This window comes from Amaranthus tricolor, chromosome 3 (genome assembly GCF_026212465.1).
Source record: "Amaranthus tricolor cultivar Red isolate AtriRed21 chromosome 3, ASM2621246v1, whole genome shotgun sequence".
NCBI lineage: Eukaryota > Viridiplantae > Streptophyta > Magnoliopsida > Caryophyllales > Amaranthaceae > Amaranthus > Amaranthus tricolor.
The window spans coordinates 24636579-24662224 of NC_080049.1; the positions used below are offsets into that span (position 1 = coordinate 24636579).

The 25646-nt window shown below is 30.8% G+C and overlaps 3 protein-coding genes across 3 annotated transcripts; 2 read left to right on the top strand and 1 right to left on the bottom strand.

Annotated features, from left to right (window-relative positions):
* Positions 1–467: 467 nt before the first annotated feature.
* Positions 468–6677, top strand: LOC130808139 (cytochrome P450 84A1-like). The gene is made up of 2 exons (XM_057673598.1): positions 468–1566; positions 5567–6677. Exons 1-2 carry the CDS (start codon positions 619–621, stop codon positions 6188–6190), a joined length of 1572 nt encoding a protein of 523 aa, XP_057529581.1. The 5' UTR covers positions 468–618; the 3' UTR covers positions 6191–6677.
* A 6619-nt stretch (positions 6678–13296) lies between these two features.
* On the top strand, positions 13297–13788 carry LOC130808478 (uncharacterized). Its single transcript, XM_057673950.1, has one exon. It carries the CDS (start codon positions 13297–13299, stop codon positions 13786–13788), a length of 492 nt encoding a protein of 163 aa, XP_057529933.1.
* Positions 13789–14630: 842 nt separating this feature from the next.
* Positions 14631–24549, bottom strand: LOC130808188 (protein FMP32, mitochondrial-like). Its single transcript, XM_057673658.1, has 7 exons — positions 23801–24549; positions 23571–23702; positions 22362–22421; positions 16710–16786; positions 15366–15422; positions 15209–15275; positions 14631–15121 (listed from the first exon to the last, which is right to left on the bottom strand). Exons 1-7 carry the CDS (start codon positions 24038–24040, stop codon positions 15002–15004), a joined length of 753 nt encoding a protein of 250 aa, XP_057529641.1. The 5' UTR covers positions 24041–24549; the 3' UTR covers positions 14631–15001.
* Positions 24550–25646: the final 1097 nt, after the last annotated feature.

Below are 25646 nucleotides of genomic sequence, written 5' to 3' on the forward strand. Positions count from 1 at the left end.
AAGTTATTGATCAATTCGATGGACCCGAACCAAAGCCAAATCCTATAAGACACGACCATAGACAATGCGACCGAATTAAAATAATCTAACTTGCAAACTGTTGGATCGTTTAGACAGGCCTATCAATAACTCAAAGTAAAAAAATTTAAAAAGGAAGTATCTTTTAACTCATTAAAATATATTATACTTTTTCTGTCTCTCTCAATTTGTACCATTTTTTATATTCGTTTGTCTCACTCATTTTGCACCCATTTATTTTTTAATAATGGTCTCATTGTGTAATTCGCTAGTTAATTTGTTTTTTGAATTTGCAATTCGCTCAAAAATTAGCAAATCACGTGACACTGTTTCCTCTCTATCTTTTAATTTCATTCACAAATTTATTATCTCTCTTCGTCTTAACCATTCAGTTAATTCTCCAACTTAAATCTCCAATTGTACTTGATATCATATATCCAACAATTGTACTCGCTTTTACCAATCCACGCACTATTACAAGCGAAAAACTAGTATTTAACCCCACTACTATCCCCTCTTCTTCCTTAGCAACATTTTCAAGTTGCAAAAACACACAACATACATCAAATAAACAGAGACTATATCTTCAATTTAAAAAACATGCAAAAGCAGCTACTTTCTATGTCAAAATCGGTTCAAAATGAGCCGATAGTCATCATTTTTACGTTGTTCATAACATCTCTATTCTTAATAAGCCTCATCAAAAGGCTTAGGAGAAAACCATACCCACCGGGTCCAAAGGGTCTACCCATAATTGGCAACCTGATGATGATGGACCAACTTACCCACCGTGGGCTAGCCAAACTAGCCCAACGTTACGGTGGGCTTTTTCACCTCAAGATGGGTTTTGTTCACACAATTGTAGTATCCAGCCCGGAGTGGGCCCGTCAAGTCCTTCAAGTCCAAGATAACATCTTCTCGAACCGGCCCGCCACCATTGCTATCAGCTACCTTACTTATAATCGCGCTGACATGGCTTTCGCACACTACGGCCCGTTTTGGCGTCAAATGCGTAAGCTTTGTGTTATGCGTTTGTTTAGCCGTAAACGGGCCGAGTCATGGCAGTCGGTCCGTGACGAGGTAGATTACATTATCCTTACTTTAGCTAATCGGGCCGGGTCATCTGTTAACTTAGGTGAACACGTTTTTAATCTTACTAAGAACGTTATATACCGGGCCGCCTTCGGGTCGAACTCGTCCGAAGGGCAAGACGAGTTCATTGCCATATTACAAGAGTTCTCCAAACTTTTTGGGGCATTCAATATTGCTGATTTTATACCTCATCTTACTTGGATTGACCCAAACGGGCTGAATAGTAGGCTGGCAAAGGCCCGAAGGGCATTGGATAGGTTCATTGATAGGATAATTGATGATCATATTAGTAAAAAGAAGGGTATTAATGGACATGTAAAAAAACAAGATAATGGTGAAGATGATATGGTGGATGATTTGTTAAACTTTTACAGTGATGAAGCTAAGGTTAATGAGTCTGAAGATTTACAAAATGCTATCAAACTCACCAGGGATAACATCAAAGCTATTATCATGGTAATTAACATTTAAGTGCTGTTCTATAAATAGTTTTTTTTTATGATAATATCTTAATTAAATTATATAGATTTTTCACTAATTTTTTGTTAAGATTGTCATACGGTACGGTGAGATGGCATGCATATATATTAGGTTGGCTCAAGTTATAATTGTTTAAAAAACATATATAAATTATTTTAAAAAATACGATATGAATCAAAGAACAAAAAATATTTTAAAACTGTTATAGGAAATTGATGAACATACATCATTTTAAAAAATTCTTGTGAGAGACCATCTCTGATTGGTTCGACCTTTAAAGAAATTAATGAATATTAATAAACTGGTCGAGTTTGAGAGAAGTTTATCAGAAAACTGGCTGATCACTTTAATTTATAAATTTTCTTTTGTCAATAGATCGTTTTTTGGGTTCGTCTTATAGTAAAATAGTTTCATACAAAATGAGATGTATGGTTCTAGAGATTCTAGATAAATTAATTAAGCAATAATACTTATAGGTTACAAGAATATATAGGGATTATTTTTATTTTATATATTTTTGTCCGTTCATAGCATGGCCTCATGATAATTTTTTTAAAAAATATTTTTTAAAAAAAAACATAGAGAAAATGTTGTAATCAATTATAAGTATTACTAGTATATATTTTTCTTTTTTATAAAGATAAATTTACTCTCTGCTTCATTACTTGTAGCAATTCTACTAAACCTCAAATTAACTAAAGAAAAAAAAGTTGATTTGAAACTTAAGCCAAATTTTTAAAAGCATTAGTGTGAAAAGGCCAAAATAACGACCTCTAGTCAGTTCTTTAATCAAGATAAAAGGTATAAATTTGATTTGGTTTGTTTAATGTAGTTGTTGTTGAATACTTTTAGTTGTGAAAGAAAGTAACACTTCATATCCAATTAGATAATTTAGTCCATCTTTTTGGTCAAATTAGTCGATCACACCGCCAAATAAGAATTTACAACCATAATTTTACAGCTTTTGGATGGCCTTTAGATCTTCGTTTAGATAATATTCAAACGATTTTATTGTTCACCTAATTAATAATTAATTATTTTCTATAATAGACAAAAGAAATTCATTTTTTGTTTGCTAAATTAAGTTAATACTTTTATTTTCATCATATATGTAAAGTTTTTGAATTGAAAACTATTTTTATATTTTTGGTTTAAAATACTTTTAAAATATTTTTTTTACAATATACTACATTTATTAGAATATATAACATATCATGTGGTATTAAACATTAGTTTTAACTTTTAGTGGAGTTTGTTCCCTGACACCCTTTTGATGTTTAAGGGGAGTTGAGATTGTTTTAAAACCTTTCATCTAGTATTTATTTAAAAAATCATTAATGTTTTCGTATTTGTATAAATTTAAAAGGGAGTTTTTTCAACAAATAAACAATAAAACTTATAGTATACTACAAATAAATAAATGGTATAAGCTAGGTATATAATAATTCATTATAATTGTTGTAAGCTTCAAAAAATAAGTGAAATATCTAAGATTCAATTATATATATATATATATATATATATATATATATATATATATATATATATATATATATATATATATATATATATATATATATATATATATATATATATATATATATATATATATATATATATATATATATATATATAACTGTTAATGTCAATTACAAAAGTCTAAGTTGTGATCATGTTTATTTGTCTCCGCGCAATATTTTATGGGTAAAAAGAGATATTCAACAAATTAGAACAAATTTATTTCCGTTAATTAATATTAAGTAAGATATTCATTCTTAAAAATATAAATATATTCTCTGTATATCATAAATATATATTCAAGTATAATAAAAATCAGTTCATTTATAAAAGTTAAAACTAATAAATTAAGATATTTCATACATTTGTACGTGAAGTTTAACTAATTTTGATAGATTAATTTTAGTCATGTTGTTTTGCTTTTACAAACAAGAATATTATTAAACGAATGCAATATTGTTACTATAACAGTATCAAGGTAACATATTTTTAATTGGAAAAATTTTTATTTGTACCTACTTTTTTGGAAGGGATCATTTTCCCTTCAATTACTTTAAATATGGAGTAATTTTATAGGTGGGAAGTTGATTTCTTTTGTTCTCACTTTCAAATGGTGACAATTACAAATAACAAGAGTAGAGATGTCTTAAATTTGAAGTAATAGCTTGGATATGAAAAAGTCTAAGGTGATCTTCTTAAGATTTGGGGACCGATTTAATTTGTGACACATGAATAAGTATTTTATCAACGTTACGAGTAGATAATGTTAGGGATGATAAAATAGGTGAGCGGGTGCGAATACTCTCCCATACGCATACTAAGTTTAATATTTTCATACACATTATCTACAACGAGTTAAAATTTCATATTTACGTCTAGTTATCCACCCGACCAATTGAATTTATCGATCACGATTGTTGACACCCAGCTAGATGGTATTGTAGAGTGAAACAAAATTTGTGCAACTCTTAACATTTTATATCCAAGTATTTTCTCGCATTCATTAATTAGTGTCGGGTAATGGGTAGTGTTGAGAATTGAGATTCGTGGGCGACTCCTCACCTTTGATGTTATTGTCAACAATTCATATACTTATATAGTTATATATACAATCTTATCTATGCACTCTAGGACTTTTATGAAAAACTCATATGTCAGGTTTAGGAATAATAATTTTATTTGAAAATTTGGAATTGACTTAAATTTATTATTTGGCAATCAAAAATTTTCAAATTTGAATTTGTATCAAATTCTACCATGATTTTTAAAGTAGTTAAAGTTAAGAATTTGAGAATCACTATCCAAACCTTGTCATTCTCAAATCCTTCATTTATAATTTCATAATTAAAATCCATAATTTAAAATAAAATACTTGTTTCCAAACACTACATTAATTAATTTCCACAAATTAACTAACCTACTTTTACAAATCAAAACATGGTTTTATTAGTTGTACTTTAGGATATGGTTAACATTTAATATTAGTATATTACTTACAATTACGTCTAGTTTTCCATTTAATTTCAATTATAAAAGTTATGCAAAAAATAAAATTTTATCATAGTATAATATACAAAAGCTATAGCTTGCTATATCAATTGAGAAGTTGTCATAAATTATATAGCTTGCTTTATTTTTGTCAAATATAGCTTTATCATTTACCGGAAAAAAATCAACTATACATCAAAACTTTTGACTAACCAACCACAATTTGCATCAGTAGTCATAGATTATACAGGTTGCTTTTTTTAGTTATTAATTTAATACTATAACTTATTTTTATTAGTTGTTAAATTTTTTGTTAAATTTTTTGTTTTCATGTCATCACATATATTCAGATTTAATAATATAAAAATAAGAATTGAGACACATCAAAAATTTTGAATCAAGTATATTTTATCTTAAGCAAATCTTATAATATGAGACCGTCCCATGGTGAGAATTATTTATCTAAAGAGGCCAAATTCAGAAAATATAATAAATAATTTAAGTGTAAAAGTAGATGTTTAATTGGATTATGTTACCAAAACTTATGAGTGTACTTATTCTTACGAAAAAAACAAAAAGAAAGAAAATGGAGTATAGTTGAAAGAGCACGGAACCGATAGTTAGTTATAATTATCAAAATTATTAACAACTCATCTTGTATGATATCGTCTCACCATGAGACGGATTCATATAATAACATATTTTTTTAAGTGATTACTTTAAGATCATAAGTAATCGTTTTAAGGTTATAAGTAATCACTCTAAGACTATAAAAAGTAAATATATTAAAATTATAAATGATCATTTTAACGTTGTAAGTGATCATTTTAAGATAAAAAATATATATTGGGTATGCCCAATAAAAATAGTATCATCGTGATACCGTCTCATTTAAGAATTAGTGAATTATTAATGGATTTGACTTGACTTTATTTAGTGGCCGTAATGAATCTAATTTTGGCATGTTTAGGATGTGATGTTTGGTGGAACTGAGACAGTAGCATCTGCAATAGAATGGGCAATGACAGAATTAATGCGAAGCCCTGATGACATTAAACGGGTCCAACAAGAACTAGCCGAAGTCGTTGGCCTAAATAGACAGGTCGAAGAATCGGATCTTGATAAACTCCCATTCTTTCGGTGTTGCATGAAAGAGACCCTACGCATGCACCCACCAATTCCGCTTTTACTCCACGAAACAGCCGAAGATTCAGTCATAGGAGACTACTTCATCCCCAAACAATCTCGAGTTATGATCAATGCATGGGCCATAGGTCGAGACCCAAACTCATGGGAAGATGCGGATACATTCAAACCCTCTAGATTCCTTAAAGAGGGTGTACCCGATTTTAAGGGTTCAAATTTCGAGTTCATACCATTCGGGTCGGGTAGGAGATCTTGCCCGGGTATGGTACTTGGGTTATATGCGCTTGAGATGTGTGTTGCTAACTTGCTCCATTGCTTCACGTGGGACCTACCAGATGGGTTGAAGCCTAAAGAAATTAGTACAGATGATATTTTTGGGCTGACTGCACCTAAGGCGACTCGACTATTTGCCGTGCCGAGTCCCCGTCTATTATGCCCACTTACTTAATGGATATGTCTGGTACAAATTAGATGATTGAATCTAGACATGGGTAACCCGACAATTACGTGCAATATTAATATGTAATATTTTTTTTATGCGGTTCATGAAAGCGTTTTTTTGCCCACAACGGTGCACGAAATAAATTGGTTTGCTTTTATATTGTGAGTATACAAAAATTAACGTTGTATCTTGATTGATTTCATTCAACTGAGATGTGATTGTATAGGCTATTATTAGTGAGTGAAACCATATTAAAGCTTAAAATTTGTACGAGTTACAAAAACTTCAAATACATGGTTGTTACGACTTATTGCATGGAATAGAAGTGCACAAATGTATTACATATAATAATTATGAATAAGTCTTTAAAAATTACGTACAAGATAATATGTGTAGTTCTATTGTACGTATGATTATAGATTACTTGTTCATACACCTAATTCCAAAAATTTTGGAAGATTTGATTTGCAACAATCAAGTTGATCGGAAAATCGGATATAATAATATTTATGGTGTTTGGAAACTTTTCTTTTATGATAATTCGCAACACTCAACAGCACTTGGGCACATAAAATTAGAGTTCAAAGGGAAGGTAGCGGACAAATCATACCCATACCCCACTGTGAAAAGAGGAGGAGAAATGTGTGCAATCAAATAAACCTCAAAGTACGAGTAGCATTAAGATCACGTAAGAGAAGCTACCTGCAAATTCCAACACAAGCTCGGTTGATTAGTACTTGGAAAGATGAGTAGAAATTCACAAATAAGCGCTAACAAGAAAAAATTGATTTTAAAAATTACAACCTTAGTTACTTCAATTATAGAAAACTCAACTTTACGTTTTAATTAAATCTCATCTTTTGGGGTGTTTTTAGGAAAAATTACTTAGAATAATCCATTATTTTCATGATTTTTCTATAATAATTCCACCAATTGATTAACTATGAATAATCACAACTTTAGAAGGTATTTGTCTAGATTAAACTTAGGTAGCCCGTTGAACTAATATAACAAGTTTTATTTTTTTAGGAAAAATTTAAATTAATATAAAATGTCGAGAAAAAATATTAAAAATTGTTAAAAAAATTTCGTATTTTTTTTATCATTCAATTTTACTGAAACTTTCAATTTAATTTTTTGATTAATTACCTACTATAACAGGTCAATAGGTTACTTAAGTTTACTTAGACAAATACCCCTAAAGTTGAGATTATTCATGGTTAATCAATAAAGGGAATTATTGTAGGAAAATCATGAAAAAGGTTAGATTATTTTAAATAATTTTTTTTTACAACACCTAACCTATTGATGACATATATAAGAGGTAAATACAAAAACATAGTATTATTTTATTAGTTTATATATATACTTTTCTTTTAAATTATTTTTAAAAGTTAGAATTTAAAAATAATATTTCTATATTAAAGTTGAGATAGTATAGAGTTTATATGGATCATTATCATCATACTCAGTGTATTCCGCCTAGGGATGGCAATGGTATTGGACCCGACCCGGATCCGTGGATCCGTATCTGTTTTTACGGATCTGTGTCCTAAAAAATTGGACCCGTTGGATCCGCTTAAATTTCACGGGTCCGGATCCGGATCTGAGAAAAATACCCAGAATCGGACCCGCGGATCTGGAGGACCCGTTTTATTTTTATTTTTTATTTTTTTAAATATATATTAAAATTTAAATCCCCTAGTCCCCTCCCTCACTGCCTCCCAGTAGTCATGAAGATGAATTACTGTGTCCCTTCAGTTAATCATGAAGATGAGAATTTAAGGGTTGTAAGTGAAGATTATCAACTTCCATTGAAATTAGATTTGCCTGATCTAATAATTAGATTACAAGTATTTTAAGTGATTTATTTAATTTGTTAAATATACTCCTACTTATGTGTTTTTTGATTCTAAATTGGATATATGTATGGATGGATGATGTAGATTATTTGATTTGATTTTCTTGCATGCATCATGTAAAAAAATATTTCCCATTATTATGAGAATAAGGTTGATTTAATAGTTAGATTATTTAAAAAATTAATCAATATTAAAAACTATATTCTATGAATCACAATTGAGATTAAAATTTTAAGTTGTATAATGTTTTTTGGGAGATTGATTGTGAAATTATATATATTATTAACATTAGTCTATAAATATCGCTTTATTGCAATCTCAACACAAAAATAAAAAAAAAAAAAGCAAAAACAAGTCAGACCCGTTTTGGACCCGGATCCGGTACTGGATGTATCCGCGGATCCGGATCTGGGTCTTGCAAAACTGGACCCGCGGATCTGGGTCCGGATCTGGATCCTATTCCTGAAAACGGATCTGAATCCGGGTCCACCTGGACCCGGTCCAGATCCGACCCGTTGCCATCCCTAATCCCGCCCATAGAAAACTATGGTGAGGGTCTGGGGAGGCAAGAAAGGTGGCAACTCATACACATAAAGGAGAGCGCGACCAAAGAGTCTCTCGACTCGAGAAAGAATAAGAGCAGTTTTTGCAACGGCTAGGACTGAGTGAGGCTGAAGCTGACTTCGCAGGTTTGTATCATATCACCTAGGCGTGACCCTTAAACATGAAATAGACTTATATGGATAATCATCCTTATTTATTTCACATTGACAATCTCATCCTTATGGTGTATACTTTAGTATTGTTATTTTCTAGCATTTTCAATCATTTGGGTAATAATTTGTCAAAGGTAATTTATTAGTTTGAAAAATAAAATGAGTATGTTCAACACTTATTTGACAAATCGTCAGTATTATGGTATTAATACACGGTCAGCATTATTAAGTATAGATTTTAATTTAAATCACAATAATGAAACAACACCAAAATTTTAATTGTACGTGCCTTGTGTTATTGATCCTCTACAACCTCTTTGTTCAACTCATTTTTCATATTTTCACATAAAAGTTTTATAAAGTAATAATATCGAGATAAAGAAACATGTGTTATTGTGGTTAAAGACAATATTAGAGAAAAAAATTAGGTTTGGAGAGGAGTCATGCTATTTATTCATGAAATAATTACAGGTTTTAGTATAAGAGAGAAATAAATTATATAAGTTTTAGAAATATATTTTAGATGAAGTCACAAAAGAAATAATACTTCCTCATATTCTCTCTATTAGTCCTAGTTTCAAATTGGATTAAGTCACTCTATTAGTTTTATACTCTCATTTCTATTTATAGTATGTATTTTTGACTTTAATATCCTTACTCATCCTTATTACGATAAATCTAATGATAATAATTTATTTATTATTCTTTTTCTGTTCTTTCTAAGTGGTTTCATTTGACTCACTTAAAATTTAATAAAAAAATCAAATAAGACTAATTAAAAGAATAAAAGAAATATAATATAATTAATAAACCACATAAAATGGATAAAAATGGTATATATATATATATATATATATAGCAGAATCAAAATACATGGAAGTATTTTCATACCAAGAAAATGACAAATTATTTTGTCTATAAGTCTATTGCTCAGTGGAGGGCGATTAGGCCTATCATACTACTTCTATAAGAAAATTAGAGACAAGCAATTCATTCTTAAAAATGACAAAATCAAATACTATTTTTTTATCTTATTCATCGACTACTAACGACAAACAAACATAAAAAGTATTATTTTTTTCCTGAACCCCAAAAAGTTTAACAGAATAACTTTATTTTGTCACATGAATATTAATCTCCTCGTAAATTATAAATTAATAAAATAAGTAAAATTTAATTAATTGTGCTTTTTTCAGCAATTTAAAATAAATTTAAAGTTTAAAATTAACTAGTGAATTATGTTATATTAATTTTATCGGTTTTGTTATATTTCATTTCATTTCTTTACTCGCTTTTTTTATTTATTTTTATTTTTATTTTATTTATATGTATTGTATTTATTTCTAATTTTATGATTAAGGGTTAAGTCTGTATAGTAAGATGTAAGCTGGTATATTCAGTTTCACTCCTTCTCGTTGCAGGAACCTAACATTCTGAGGATTAATATTGAGTCAGATGACTTTTTAACCACATTTTTGTTTATGAATGTGAGTTTCCGCTTTCTTTCCTTTTCAATTTTTATCATAATTTTCTATAGACGGAATACAATGATACGATGATAATGATAATCTTATCGGTTATGAAGAGCTAGCCAATATCACAAATCAGTGAGCTAAATATAATATAATTATGGGGTAAGCGAGTTGAGAGGTTGGTTGAATGTCCACATTTCGTAGTATAATATGGAAATAGACTAATATCAAACTTGCTCACCAGATCGATGTCGATATTCCTCATTTCTCAGATGGCAGCCCACCCATTGAATACGGGATTATTTACATTTATTGTTATGGAGTTTTTGGCACATGGTTGATGGTTATTGGTCGTTGGCTTTTTAATTGGCTTATTTGACTAGCTAAAAAGATTGGTTGTTTTGTTGGCTTTTAAGCTAGTTGTAAAGGCCAGATGTTTATGGATGTTTGACAAATTTAGGTGTTGACTGTTATTAAAGTGAGCCAATAAGCCAAAAGTCAACTAAAAATGTTAACTGGAGTAGCTTTTTTATTTTAGCTTAAAAGCTTAAAAGCTAGCTTTTTAGCTGACTTAAAAACTATTTACCAAACACTTTTTTTTACTATTTGACCAATTAACAAACCAAAAGCCAAAATCCAATAAAAAGCAGGTAAAAAACTATGAACTAAAGTACTAAACACTCCTATACTTCAGTCACATAATATATATAGTATCTTTTGGTGCCATTTCTCCAAAAACTACCATTGAAAATTTATCCTTCAAAATTACTTTAGTATCACAATTGAAAATATTTAAAAAAGGACGTTCATTGTAATTATTTTGGTTTACTTGTTGACCAACTTAAGTTGTAAGGTATATGTTTTTAGTTTTTATTGGCTTTTAGAAAAATATTTGGTAAAACTAATAATAGATGTTAGCTATTTATTAGAAAAAAAAAAGTACCTATCAAAACATTAATGAAAAAGCTAATCAAATTAGTTTCTTTATTTTGGCTTGAATAATAGTGACTGAAAAGTTATTTATTAAAAAAAAAAATTTTACAATTTAATAAGACTACTAATAATTTTATAGAAATTTATTTTATCCTAAATAAATTTAAAGTTAAATTAACTAAGTATTTTTAGTAAGACTATAAACGATTGCGCGGAAATTTATTTTTATAAATAAGTTTAAAACTTAATAAGATAAGTATGAAAAGATTTCATTGCATTAATTCTTATACTAAAATAAGAATCTTTAAGAAATTAATTGTTTCAAAAAATATGTAGTACTTTTCTTAAACAAAAGAGTTTTTTTTTCATTATTCATTGAAAAATTTATTTATATATCTATATACTAAACTCCATGCATTGTACGGGATTTTCTATAAACCACTTTCTAAACCGCGCCCTAATATCCATATAAAATGGCTCCTTAGAAGTATAATAGTCATGTACCGATGAACCACACATTTAAATAAGAATATTTTAATATAAAACCCTTTGATTAGATAAAGATGAAAAGTATCATATCTTATTTCAGTTATAGTAAGAACACTTTCTCTAGGTAAGGTCTTAAGTTCAAATAGTCCTTTGCGTCCGTCCTTTATATGATGCAAAAATAATAAATAAAATTAATGATGATGGAAATAGTTATGTATTCTTAAATAGTTAAATGTACCATTACTCCTTATATCCCAAAGAAATAGCCACAAATACAAATGAGGTAAAAAATATGAAACGTAAATAAAGTGATAAAATATATTTTTATGAGAAAGTGAAAAAAAATAACCGAATAGGATGAAAATATAAGTTAAATTTCTAATAAAAACTAAAGAAAGAGCATAAATAGTAGCCAAAAATAAAAATTCAAATATTCACTAGAATAGACTAAAAAGAAAACTGAAGTTCATTCTTTAGAAAACAAAGTAAATACCAAGAACGGTGAAAGAATATAACAAGCATTGTTCAAAGTTTTGAAAAAATTAGAAAAGAAGGTTTTTTTTAAGTGAAAAATGAGAATTATCTTTGCCTAGGTTTTTTCTATTTTTCAATATTGATCGAAGTTGTTATTGAGAGTTGATTTCTAAACCTCTTGTTTACTAGATAGATATCTTATTAATCGAAGTTGTTATTATGTTATTTCTCTAAAATATAAAAAATTTAAAATTTAGCCAGATAAATTAAATATACTATGTAATCTATCATGTATTTCAATCTTTGTATTACTCTTTGTCAAAGTATAACAAACAAATTAAAACGAGTAAAGTATAAACTTATAAAGTGAAGAAAGAAGTAAATAATAGGAGTAATGGATAAATTGTGAGGGTGAAATTGGCTTGTATTAGTATATGTAGGCATCTTTTTCATGCACCAATACAAAATTGATTAGAAAAGATCTATTTGAGAATCATTTAGGTAGAGATGGAAAGAATAAAGTTTGGTGCTCCAAGATGGTTATGTAATTAAGACTTAATTGTTTCATTCCATGACAATAACTCTTTACTTTAAGCTTTCAATTTTCAAACCAAAACAAGTTCACCAACCTAAATTGATGTACTTTTCGATCTCTAGTCTACGGTTGTTTCATTGTTTCTCCTAATTAATTTCACACTCACCTAACCCTATAAAGTGTAGCTTAGTTTTGGTAATCTATATTTTATTTAATTATCATTTATGGTTATGCTTAATAAAATTACATTTGTTAATAAATACTATTTGTTAGTTGTCAAAATTAATATTAATTATTATATTCGACTAAAATCAGTTGAAAAATATTAAAATTAGTTTTTTTAAAGGTAATTATATATCAAATAATAGTGATCATAGCTAGACTATTGTCATCTTTGTCGCGGTTGCCATGTCGTAGCCAAATCGTCACCATTTATATTATTAATAAAATAAATAATAATTATTATAATAACAATAATAATAATAATAATAATAATAATAATAATAATAATAATAATAATAATAATAGTTTTTTCGTTAACTTTTAAGAAAATAAAAAATTAAGTCAGTTCATATTAAGTCGTCTCAGGATAAGATGGTCTTAATAAAGAAAATAAAAATTAGGCCAACCCATGGAGGGAATTCTAAAAAGTAAAGGGTTGCGCATAAGTCGTACGAAAACTGAACATTTGCGACGCGACTTTAGTGGGACATTGCCGATTGGGGAGCCAGAGGTGTCCATTGGTGAAGAAGTTGTAACAAGTACGACCAAGTACAGGTATTTAAGATCGGTTATTCAAAGTAATGGAGAGATTAACGGGGATGTTATCCATCGAATACAAGCAGGTTGGATCAAGTGGAGAGCAGCCACCAAGGTTCTATGTGATAGGAAGTTTTCAAGTAGGTTAAAAGGTAAATTTTACCGAGTGGCAATCAGATCTGCTTTGTTGTATTGGGCTGAATGTTGGCCCGTAAAGAAGACTTTTGAACATAAGATAGAAGTAACAGAAATGTGTATGCTGAGGTGGATGTGCGGTTACACATTGATGGATCGGATTAGGAATCAGGATTTTAGAGATAACCTAGGGGGATGCTCCTATTTCTGCAAAGATGCACGAAAATAGATTGAGATGGTTTAAACATGTGCAGAGAAAAATCTTTGATGCCCTTGTGAGGAGGATAGAAAGCATCATAGTAGAGGGTAAGAGAAGCCGAGGAAGACCAAAGAGAACTATGGACTTGGGAGGATCAAATAAAAACTGACTTGCATGAGTTACACCTCCCCGAAGACCTAACTAGGGATGAGGGTAGTTGGAGGCGCCTTATTCATGTTTTAGATTAATGATCTCCTTTCGCGTACCTGTTGGAGCTCTTGTTCTCAGGTTCTTTTTATTTTGTTTTTATTTTTATTTTATTTTATTTTATTTTTTTATTTTATGTTTAAGGGTCACATTTGTGTGATATGTTAGAAACTTGTGGAATTAGCGTTAGTCCTACTCAATTTTTTCGTTGCAGGAACTATTCATGATCTTTCTAGAGTTGAGGGACTCTTTGGCTGCGCTCTTTTTTATGGGTATGAGTTGTCACCTTCCTTCCCTCCCCAGACCTGCTCATAGTTTTGTATGGGTAAAATACGCTGGGTATAATAATGATGATATTTGGCTTTATAATTAAAAAAATAGGTTAAGAAAATGAGAAATTAGACGAAAATCGGACTCAAAGAAAATAATATTCAACTGAAATAAGATTTGACTTTCAAAATTACTCCAACAATCATAAACGAGTGTTCGTCTTTTGGCATTAAAAAAGAAAGCAAGAGTGGCAAAAATGCAAACGAAAATGTGAACAAGTTGACCAATTACATTCCAACGTAATAAACACCGTCCATATTTAAACATTACACTTTTCATCAACCCACAAAAACAAAGAAAAAGAGGAAGTATAATGGCCCTACGCTGAAAACGCATAACTAATTCAACATTACATTATTCAAAATGCAGCATTTATGCCAAAGAATGATCTGTCACCACACCGATTAACTAACCAGCTACGTACACCTTACAACGTAAAGAGATCGATAAATAACATCATTATCATCAGTATACAATTGTTGCAAATTACAACTAAATAATTGGGCTACCATCAGTTCTACACCACTTTTTTCTCCCACTTTTTCAGCACCAGTCAACCAAGTCTGCTGTTGTTGGGCTATTGTGTGTATGTTGCATGACATTTTTATAATTTCTTTACAGTGTTCTTGTATGTAGCAAGAATGCTAAACAATGACCTTGTTCAGAGAAATGATATGATTCTGAAAACAACGACAGGCAGCAATCCTCATAACAATACACGCAACACTGCAAGACCAACAGCCGAGATTGAAACCAGGGTACCTATACAGTACTTGATGACATCGTATTTTGCGGCCTCCAATTGTGCCCTTAATGTGTGAATTTCCTGGCATATGAACCCATTGAAACATTAGGAAATATATCAGAACCACCATTCAAGAGTTACTACCGAACTCTTCAAATATAAACTTACCCTATCAAGTTTGTTAGTGAGGTTATTAGTTTCAGCGGTTTGATTTGCCAACTCATCCCGTATCCTCCTGCATTTTTATGGCACCAATAATAGAGATAAATTAGAAAATGGTTCCAAATTTGAAAATACCTGGACGCAAGGTCAATATTATTATTACCCTTTTTCAAGATTTAAATCCAATCGCTGTCCAGCAGTAACTTTGTCAATTTCATACCTGCAGTACATTGAAGTCCAATTTGGTCATGGAAACAATTAGAACGGAAAATGAAACAACGAAACGGAAACCCAAGTACACGTCTCATCCACCACAATACAGTGCAGCAATCAAAAGAACCAACAAAACCACTTTTTTATTTGTGATGTCTCTGAAAGAAAATGTTCTGTTCATTCAATACGAGAAAATCATGCAAAATAAAAATATACGTATCAAAGATATCTACAATTACATGGATGTCAGTTTTGCAGAAAATCAAGAAGCAAATACGAAAAGCATATGTTTGTTTTGATTGAAGGAATTGGACGAAAAGAAAGGGGAGGGATTTTGGAGGGATATAATTTCCTTTATTTGAATTCAAATTTTGTAGGGGAGGGATATGGAAAAAAGGGATTTACAGCGATTAAGTACCTTAATTTTGTTTGTAACCAAATCTCTAAAAATGTGGTAAAATTCGGAAAAATATGTTATTTCTCTTCCTCCCCCTTCTTTTCCCTCCTAAACAAAGTGTTAGGCTCAATAAATCCAGAAAGACATAAAGTTATTTAGTAAATCTCATAATTCAAGTCTGCAGTTCTCCACCGGAAAATGCACCGTTTTTTGAGCAGATGAATGTTAGTTTTTGATTAAAATCCCCAGCCTTCGTTCATATATAGGTGTCTCTCTCTAAATCAAACTCCAAACTTCCCCCTTTTAGAGACCATGCAACAATAGCCAATGAAAAAAATCACAGAAGTCGTGACTGTGTTAACAATCGCAATGTCGTGTAAATGGTACCTCCCAGTGTTATGAATTGTTATGCATACATTTGCAATCTGAAATGAATATCATGTTTATTATAGTAATTCAAGTTTTCTCAAGCAAAAATTTAAATTATAGCTTATTATAGACCTTTTAGAGCCTATTGCATACCCAAAATAAGATTATAAACGCTAATATGTAAAAACAACAGCTTATAATGATTGTTACTGTGATTATAAATAATGAGTGACGTAACGGGGTTTCATGGAACCATAAGCTCAAAATCTGCTACAAAGTGGCCATTATTTAACGGAACCACCACATTTTTATATCATGAATTCATGATTGTAGCCAAGGAAATTGTTCCGAGTAATTAATTCTAATAGCCCATCAAAATCCTTTTAAATTCCTACCAAGTTCATATACAGTCTCTCAAATTACTACCTTGCCGTATGCTCAAGTCTTAAGCACTTCGCAACACTCAGACATGACTAAGAAAACAACCAAAGAAAGTAAGCTTGTGGCAAGATTTCTTATTGAACTAACCTCAATTCACTGCGCATCTTCTCTATGTCACTCTGGAGTTTCTCTGCCTCCCGTTGCAACAGGGAAAAATGATGTTCCTGTATAAATTCAGTAGAACCAAATGAACTTCAGAAATCTAAAAAACAGAACCAATGCTGATATTTTAAAAACATACTCAAGAGAAAAATAAATAGGGAAATTATCAATGGTATCCCTGAGTTTTGGCACTTTATCTATGGTACCCCTAAGCTTTTTTTATTATCAATGGTAACCCTCGTATTATTGAGCCTCTTACAATCGTAATCTTTTTTAACATTTTTTGTCGAAAATCGTCCAAAATCGTTAACTTTTTTTATAATGTTTTAAATTCAAAAATAAAAGAAAAAAAAAAGTTAACGATTTTGAACGATTTTGGATGGAAAAAAGTTTAAAAAGGTTAAGGTTATAAGAAGCTCAGGTACAATTGATAATAAAAAAACTTTGGTGTACCATTAATAAAATGTCAAAACTCAAGGGTATCATTAATAATTTCCCAAATAAATATCATATGTTCAACGATGATTAGCATGTTTCAGTCAAGTAAAATGAACAATGTAACCTAATCCAATGCCCAATTTACTATTTGAACTTCGCAACTCACCCAAACATGCCCAAAATGGCTTATATCAAGTTACCTTTTATTAGCAATTCATAGGGACTTCAACAAATAAGGTAGCACTGAACATGAATTTTCAAGTATGAGAGTATCGCAAGTTTGCAATGCGCATACAATTTTCAATTATCCTATAAAATAAAAATGACAGGTGAGTCAAATTGATTTAGGCAAAGGACTTTACTATCCAAAGACTTCATAGCCTAATGACAAACAAATTTTCAAGTACTTTTGCTGTAATCTTTAGAAAGTTCTCTGTTTTTATGTTTTCTCATCTTTATCTTTACTTTCATATTAGCTGTTGATCTTGACAATGCACTGCAAAACTGAAGTGGAGTTCACTTCTAAACCTACAGAGTTGGATGAGATAGAGTAGTGCTAAAACTAGAGAGGAAGATGTGCCTTTTTGATTCTGTTGTAGAAATACAATGAAGTAAAAGTGTTAGAGGAAGCTGAAGAAAAGGTCCAAAAATGAGGGAAATGGAGTCATAAGATTTGCACGTGCTTCACATAAAGCCAAGACCATAGAAATAATTGCGGATGTAGTCGTGGCAGCGGAAACAGTCGCGATGTCGGAACACAGCACCTCATGGTATTTAGACTCGTTTTGCGCAATGTCAATTGTTAACTTGTAAAATATCCATCTTTCACTTGTTAAGGTCAGCCTTGATCTTTTTGGACCCTGGGCAAGATGGTAAGTAAGAGTCCTCTTAAATATTTTCGTCGTCCTATTACATACGCGACATTTTTTTGTTTTGGAAATAGTTGCTTAGTTTCTAAGTTTATTATATAAAAATGTTGAATATGGTAATCCAAACTATAGCTATGGAAAAAATATCGCATTAAATTGTATTTTCTTCATTTTGTTGACTAAAAGTTTTAGTATCTTATAAAACTATGGGAATAATTACAAAATATCATAAATTTAAATCAACAACCATGTCATTAACATCAATGATGATCTAAAATATCAACTCAAAGACAATTTCCTCGAAAACAATACTTTGATGTAGTCAAAAGAGGAAAAAAAAAAGGCATATTTTTAAGAAAACAAATTACTAAGAAAATAATGATTTTCTTCCCTCCTAAAGTTATTGCATTGATGCGTTTTCAACTTCCAACACTCTTTGGTCCCTTGTCAGTTTTTCTTTCACAAGCCTTTTAGCCTTGATTGTTATGGGCTTTCTTACCGATTCTCACGGCGCCCCTCCCATTTCTAGCCTTATTCAACTTCTAAATCTTGGGCCCCCTTGCTTGTTAAATATCCGTTATTAATGGAATGGCCTCATTTTCATTCCATGGTCAAAGCACATACATTAAAAATACCATCAAAAGGTGGTTATTTAAAATGAAATTGTATTTACAAGGAAGTTTTTGAAAGAAGAAAATTTATACGGTGTTTTTTTGTAAAAAAAAAATAAAAAGGGATTATAAAAGGTGGTTTTATGAAATGTTCCTTCTAGAAGAAAAAATATGGCACAACTTATTAATCATTAGTCATGTTTTTTTTCCAGTTCAAGTTTGACATAGCTAAAGTTGCACTTGAGCCCCGAAAAATTGATAGTCAGGTACAATACTACTTGAAAGGAAATTCAATTCGATACAACAAACGAAAACAGAAACGAGAAACGCTAATTTTAGAGTTTCGAAAACGTAGGTATAATTTATGTTACAATCAATTTAATAAAATAAGCAAAAACATGTAAGAAAAGAAAATGACTGACAACAAAAGACAAGGAAAAAAAGATATGAAAAGGCCTTTGGTATTTCATATGGTTTTCGGCTTGACAAAAAAACATTTGGGAAGTGTAGTTTCAGAAACGTTAAATCTAGAGTTTTGGAAACGAAGATTCTGAATCAGGATTTGGTGGGAAGTTTCCGATTTTCAGGTTCCGGTCTGACCACGAGCAAACTTATTCATTAATTCAACTACATTGCTCGACTAATCTCTGAAATTCTAACACAGAAAACAAACTAAAATATAAAATAAGGACCAAAAAATATCGTAGATTTGACATTTTGTACCACTAGAAATTAGTCTTTTAATTACAGTTGCTTTCGGTCAAAAAGTTAAAACAATTTACTAACAAGAATGTTAACAAACAACCCACAAACCTCGGTCTAGCAAATTAAAAGAAAAGAAGCAGATGGGAGGTAACGTGTATGGAACTATCTGTTATTGCATGAATAGAAAGCTAAGCAAACCACACTAATAACATGCATCAACAAATTTAGAACAAAAAGAAGCAAACTCCCAAGTTCCCAAGTGTATCCCGAATTCCAACATTTTGTATGTACTCGCCACTCAGAAAAAGGAGTAAGGCAAATGTAGAACTATGCCCAGAGTCAGTGCTAACTTAGCACAGAAGTTGAGGAAAAAACTCAGCTAGATAATTGATGATCTATATCTATATTATCCAAACACAGCATATGTGGTCACCATATTCGTCTCAATGCCACAAAGACACATAAACAAGATCCATATCAAAGCCAGCCATGAGTGCCCGGATAAGGTTGTCTTCCTTAGGCACTATAATCGCATTTGACTTAATAGGAGAGAAGAAGAACAATACATTAGAAGTAAAAATGGAAGGCTGAAACGAAGATAGAAAAAGAGAAGAAATAAAGAGAATCAAGTAAAAATGACGATCCCTCTTATTTGTAGGGTTGCTCTTTAGTGGTGAATTAGTAATAATTGGTGAAGAGTTTGTCACATGTTTTTGACTATCCAACTCTTATCTTCCTCTGATACTTTTTCATTACTTTGGAATTGTACTTCTATCACTTATCTTTCTCTTGCTTATTATATTTCAAACGGGACAAAAAATACTCCCAAACCTGGCCTAAGTGGGAGCATATATGAGAGACTTAATGGCATAACAATAATAATATGTTATTTTGCTGTGAGTAGCTTCCCAGGGAAAAAATTATAAATAAGCAAAAGAAAGCATAAGAGGAGAACAAGTTAGAATTTCATTTTTATGAACTTTCAAATTTATAAACAAGCGACATAATATGTTTAGGTAACATTGATGAGAAATTTTTAGTAGCACTTTGGTACAATCTTGTATATTGTCTATTGTGAGTTGAAAGGACATTGATTTCACTAATGATAACCAGTTGTAAGAGTTTCTCAAAAACACCAAGAAATGGTTACTTTCCAACTTCTAATACTTGATCTTGCATCATGAAAATTGCAAATAATGAATTCTTGATAAATACTCACAAAAAAGGTCTTATCAAAAAGTGTCACATTTCATTGAGCCAAAAGACAAGGAACCAAGAGTACTTAGGCTCTCATCACCTATAAAGAAATTCAAGCCTATACCTGGGCATGGGTTGTGTCGTGTCAACTGTGAACTCTGCCGTGTCAACTCGTACCTAGCCTCTGTCGTGTCGTGCCTACTGGTCAGACCATGCCATATTCATGCTTCTCAAAATCAAACCCATGGCATGGCATTGTCTATATCATGACCAACGCCAGTTACTTTGAGTCATCATAATAGCATGTTCATGTCATGCCAGGACTTGAGCATGGCATGCTCAGACCGCAGGCATGCCACCCCTAACTTGTGCCCAAGTCTATTTAAGCATCCAATTGATTGAAACTCAATTCTTTGTGGATTCAAAATGTCGTATATTTCAACATGTCTTTAAAAGATGCTTGCTTTATAAAGCAATAAGCCAATAACCAGTACTGATATGCTTAACCCATACAGTTAAAAGTAAATTAAGGATTTTCTAGGGAAAAATGTTCCAAATATGATGTTCACAACAAGGTATGTGCCCATTGGTCAAACACATACTGGCCCAATATAGGGACCTCAATAATCTATAGCAAGTAGTTTTGATCCAATTAACATCCTTTAATATCCCAATATTAACTTCACTTTTCAGAAAATGATTTAGTTCTTTGCACTGCCTCTGTTCTTAAATTACATTAATCAATCTTTTGGATTTTGTCTATGCCCTAAGTTTTTCCGAAACATTTAACAAGGCCTCAAAAGCTTTTGCCACCCTTTAGTCTCATCCCTAATTATATAGCAAGATAACATATATACCCCATAACCATAAACATCACACAATTCATTGTACTATTAAACGGCAGAGGTTACAAAGCAATGGAAAATAAAACAATACAAATGTTGAAAATGGTAAAAAGTTTTTGCAAAATGTTTAATACTTGCAAATTAGGTAATGAAGCAAACTCCGCAAAGTTGTATCGTGCTTGTCAACAACTTAACTGTTGCTCAAATCTTAGTGTCTTTTATTGAGAAACGAAACCAATCACCAAAACCCTACTTGTCAAAGTAATATGTGCTTTCCAAGAACTGTTACTAATCAAGTAATCAACTCAAGTGTCAAGATCTAATTTTCTTGTAGAAGATTCACCTCACGCTTACAGTGATCAGGTCGTCAAGATTCTCAATTACGAAAAAAAAATTATAAGGGGATATTCAGTGTTGTAATAGATTAAGGTTGATAGTGAAAAATATATATCTTGGACTGTCAAAAAATAGTTTCAAATTGTCACAAGACACAATTTCTTAGTGTCAAATCCACAACACAAGAGCCTTTGTTGTGCATCATAAACATAAATCAACCAACTCTATATAGAAAGAGCTATTTAGTCCACCCTAGAGCTACAACTACGGAGATTTTCATGTTTTCATTTTTTTTACCAGAAATACCATCATTCTTACTAGCAACAAGTGATTTCTATCAATCTTTATTTCACCTACATTTATTAGATTATCCTAGTGTATGTATAGTGTCACTATTATAGTTACTCTAGTATGTTTCAAAACTCATTCCTTAACGCAAGTAACAATAACCAAGTCAACTTCTTCACTAAAAGACTTGCTATGAACACAAATATCAATGTCTTTAGAAATATCTTTTAAGTTACAACATCATTTGATTCAAGAAATAATGTATGATGGAAGAACTTTAGAGTTGAGACAATGTAGTTCAATAAAAACAACAGTAAATACACCAAATAATAGCAATCTAACACGTACCTGTGAGCTTTGTACTTCAGATTTGAACTTAGCCAAGTTTGCTTCTTGTGTCATCTCAAACTACGGAAAAGAAAAGCTAGAGTCAGGATTTCAAAAGTCTACAGTTGAACACCATATACTCTTGAGGTTTTAAGTACAAACTCCACAGCAAAGTGTTTGCAAAGAGCGAGTAACAAAAAGCATTAAAGGTTTCATGTTCTTTTCTTTTGAGCACCCATTGTAACATATATAGCAATCGAACAACATGAACATCTGAATTCTCAGTCAACTGTGTTGGGAATGAGCAACTAAAGTCTTAAGTAACAAAATCACAAGATTAAGGAACCATATATCTATTCCTATCCCACGCAGCCCAACATCAATGGGATGCTTATCAGAGGCAATGAACTGGTAATAGGCAAGATCTATCCAACAGCACGTACTTTATACTTGCTCAGCTAATTTGAATCTCTCTGTTCTTTGATTCTCCTGTACCAGTATATCTGCAATCCCTATCATTCCACTTGTCCACCTTACCCTCACTAGGTCACTCTATTCTCCTCTACCTTTCGGTTCAGTGTCCATCTCCATGCACCCATCTTCCTCTAATTCTCCAACCAAAGATTACCCTCGCAGATGTGTAAAGTTTACCACAGTTTTAAATCCATGAAGTTTCTCTCTCGCCCAAACATCACAGTTAAAGTCACAATTCAGATGAGGAAAAGAAAGTGATGATTGTGACTTGTGTCATTGAGTTGGTAATGGAGGATAGGATAGCAGCAATACAGCAGTTGTGTGAAAGAATGATCACATTATTTCCTCTTCCTTCCTCCTCCCTCACCCATCCCACTTTCTCCCTAATGTCAGATTAGATTTTCATAATTCCATCTTTCATTAATGCTCAAACCAAGATTATACCCCTACTTGCAGATTTGCCACAATTTAAAAGTGAATCTAAAATTCCAGAACTTTCAGTTGCAAGCACAAAGCCACAAATGAAATGCAATACTACACCATTCCCAAACTTACATATAGACATACATATGAAAATTTTTCCTATTTAAAGTCGAAAAGTAAAAAAAAAATGTAAATTTGATTTCAAAATTGATTTTATAAGCAAAAAATACACATGACAAAACCAAATAGTAGCAAAAAAGTACCAACCAATATCAAAAAATTAATTTACTCAACAATTTGAAGTACAGGGAAAATACAGGAAGAAATACATACTTTCTGCATTTCAGCCTTAGACATAAAAGAATGAGACACATTTTCCAGACTGTCGTGTAAAACCTCCGTAATTGCAGCGGTAATAACTTCAGCTTGCTTTGATGGAATACCTTGAGCTTCTAATTTCCTTACCTTATCACACAAGCAGAAAATTAAGAATCAAAATCAAAGCAAATTAAATCATTGAATTAATCAAACCAATAAAAAATGATAATAAGAGCAATACTTACAAGCGCTAAAGTATCGACGAGAAAGAACCGTCTACCATTAGAACTCACAAGTTGAGAAAGAAACTTAGCATCAATATACCTACTTCCGTAACGAGGATGAGGCGATAACGACGACGAGTAAAATCGAGTTCTAGTTTTATCAATATTGTTTAGAGCAAATAATTCCTTAAAATTTCTGGAATTTACAAATGAATTAGTGCTGATTTGACAAACTCGTCTACAAATTGTAGAAACCGCCATTATTCAATTGAATCAATCAAATTAAAATAAATTAAACTTCCAGTAACAAAAACCCTAGTTTCTCTCCCTGATTAAAAGCTTTGATTTCTCTCTGAAAAAGATGAGAGGGTGAACACGTAAGAAGTTAGGGGGATGAATGATGGTCGAATTCGTGTCGAAAATCGTGAAAATGAATATGATATTTGAGTTGAATTTTTGTTTTTTTATTTTAGTAGTTACTCTTCTATTATGGATTCTAATACAAATTCGGATAGTATTTCCGGTGTATGGTCTTGGACTCTTGGGTGGGTATAAGATTACAATTGGAAACATTAACTCTTTTTATTTGTTCTTATTTTTTTCGCATATCTCAATATAAATTTAAAAGTCAAATAATTTTAGTTACAAATTTCTAAAATTTTTTTGTAAAGTATATATAGAGACGAATCTATCAAAAACCCACAAAAATATGTTTTTTCATAGAGATCGAAAATCATAATCAAAATTTGACACTAAAATTCGTAAATTCTATTTGAAAAGAACACAACGGAAGGAGTATTTCATACCAATTCTTAATGAGTCTCACATGAGACGCACCTTATACACAAGTTAAAATGGCCAATTAATAAGATTAGTAGCATATATAGACTTTTATTTTAGGTCTGTCTCACCGAGATATTGACAAGAGTAAAATTAGATTAAGTACTTCATGTTAGTTATGTTCCGTAAAAATAGGGAGCAAGTTTCTTTGTTTAGTTATTGGGTATATGATGGTTATACACTTATACTCTATAAATAAGGAAGCAGAAAAATAGCATAGGTCCCCAAGTACAAACACTTATCGGTTTACAAAACCCGATTCTTATTTGTCGCCACCCTTTTCATTTTATCGCCACCCCTCCTAATGAATTACGAATTTGCCCCTGATCTTTAAAAATTTACAAATTTGCCATTGAGTTAATAACTTTTCATTTTCATTTTTTTAAATTTTTTTTAATTATTCTTATTTATATTATTATTATTATTATTATTATTATTATTATTATTATTATTATTACGGTTAATATTATTATTATAACGGTTATTATTATTACGGTTATTAACAATAATAATAATATTAATAATAATAATAATAATAATAATAAAAAATTAAAAAAAAAATACCAGTCGCACAAAACGTGCGATTGACAATCACACAAAACAGTCACACATTTTGTGCAACTTGTATTTTTTTAATTTTTTTTTTATTATTATTATTATTATTAATATTGTGGTTGTTATTATTATTATTATTAAATTATTATTTTTGTTTTAATTATTATTGTTATAATTGATGTAAGAAAGAAAGAATAAAATTTTATTATTAGAGGAAACCCAAAATACAAATATTGGCTAGATTATAGAAATTAGGAGTTTATAAATTACTCCAATGCAGAAACCTTAGCCAAAACAAATTTTTTTGGGATGATGCAAAACTAATGCCCAAGACTCCTTTTATAAGGAGAAGAATAACAAGTCTTTGTTATTCTTCCGATGTGGGATAATGATAAACATTAATCTTCCAATGTGGGATAATGAAAAACATTAATCTTTCAATGTGGGATAATGACAAACATCAATCTTCCAA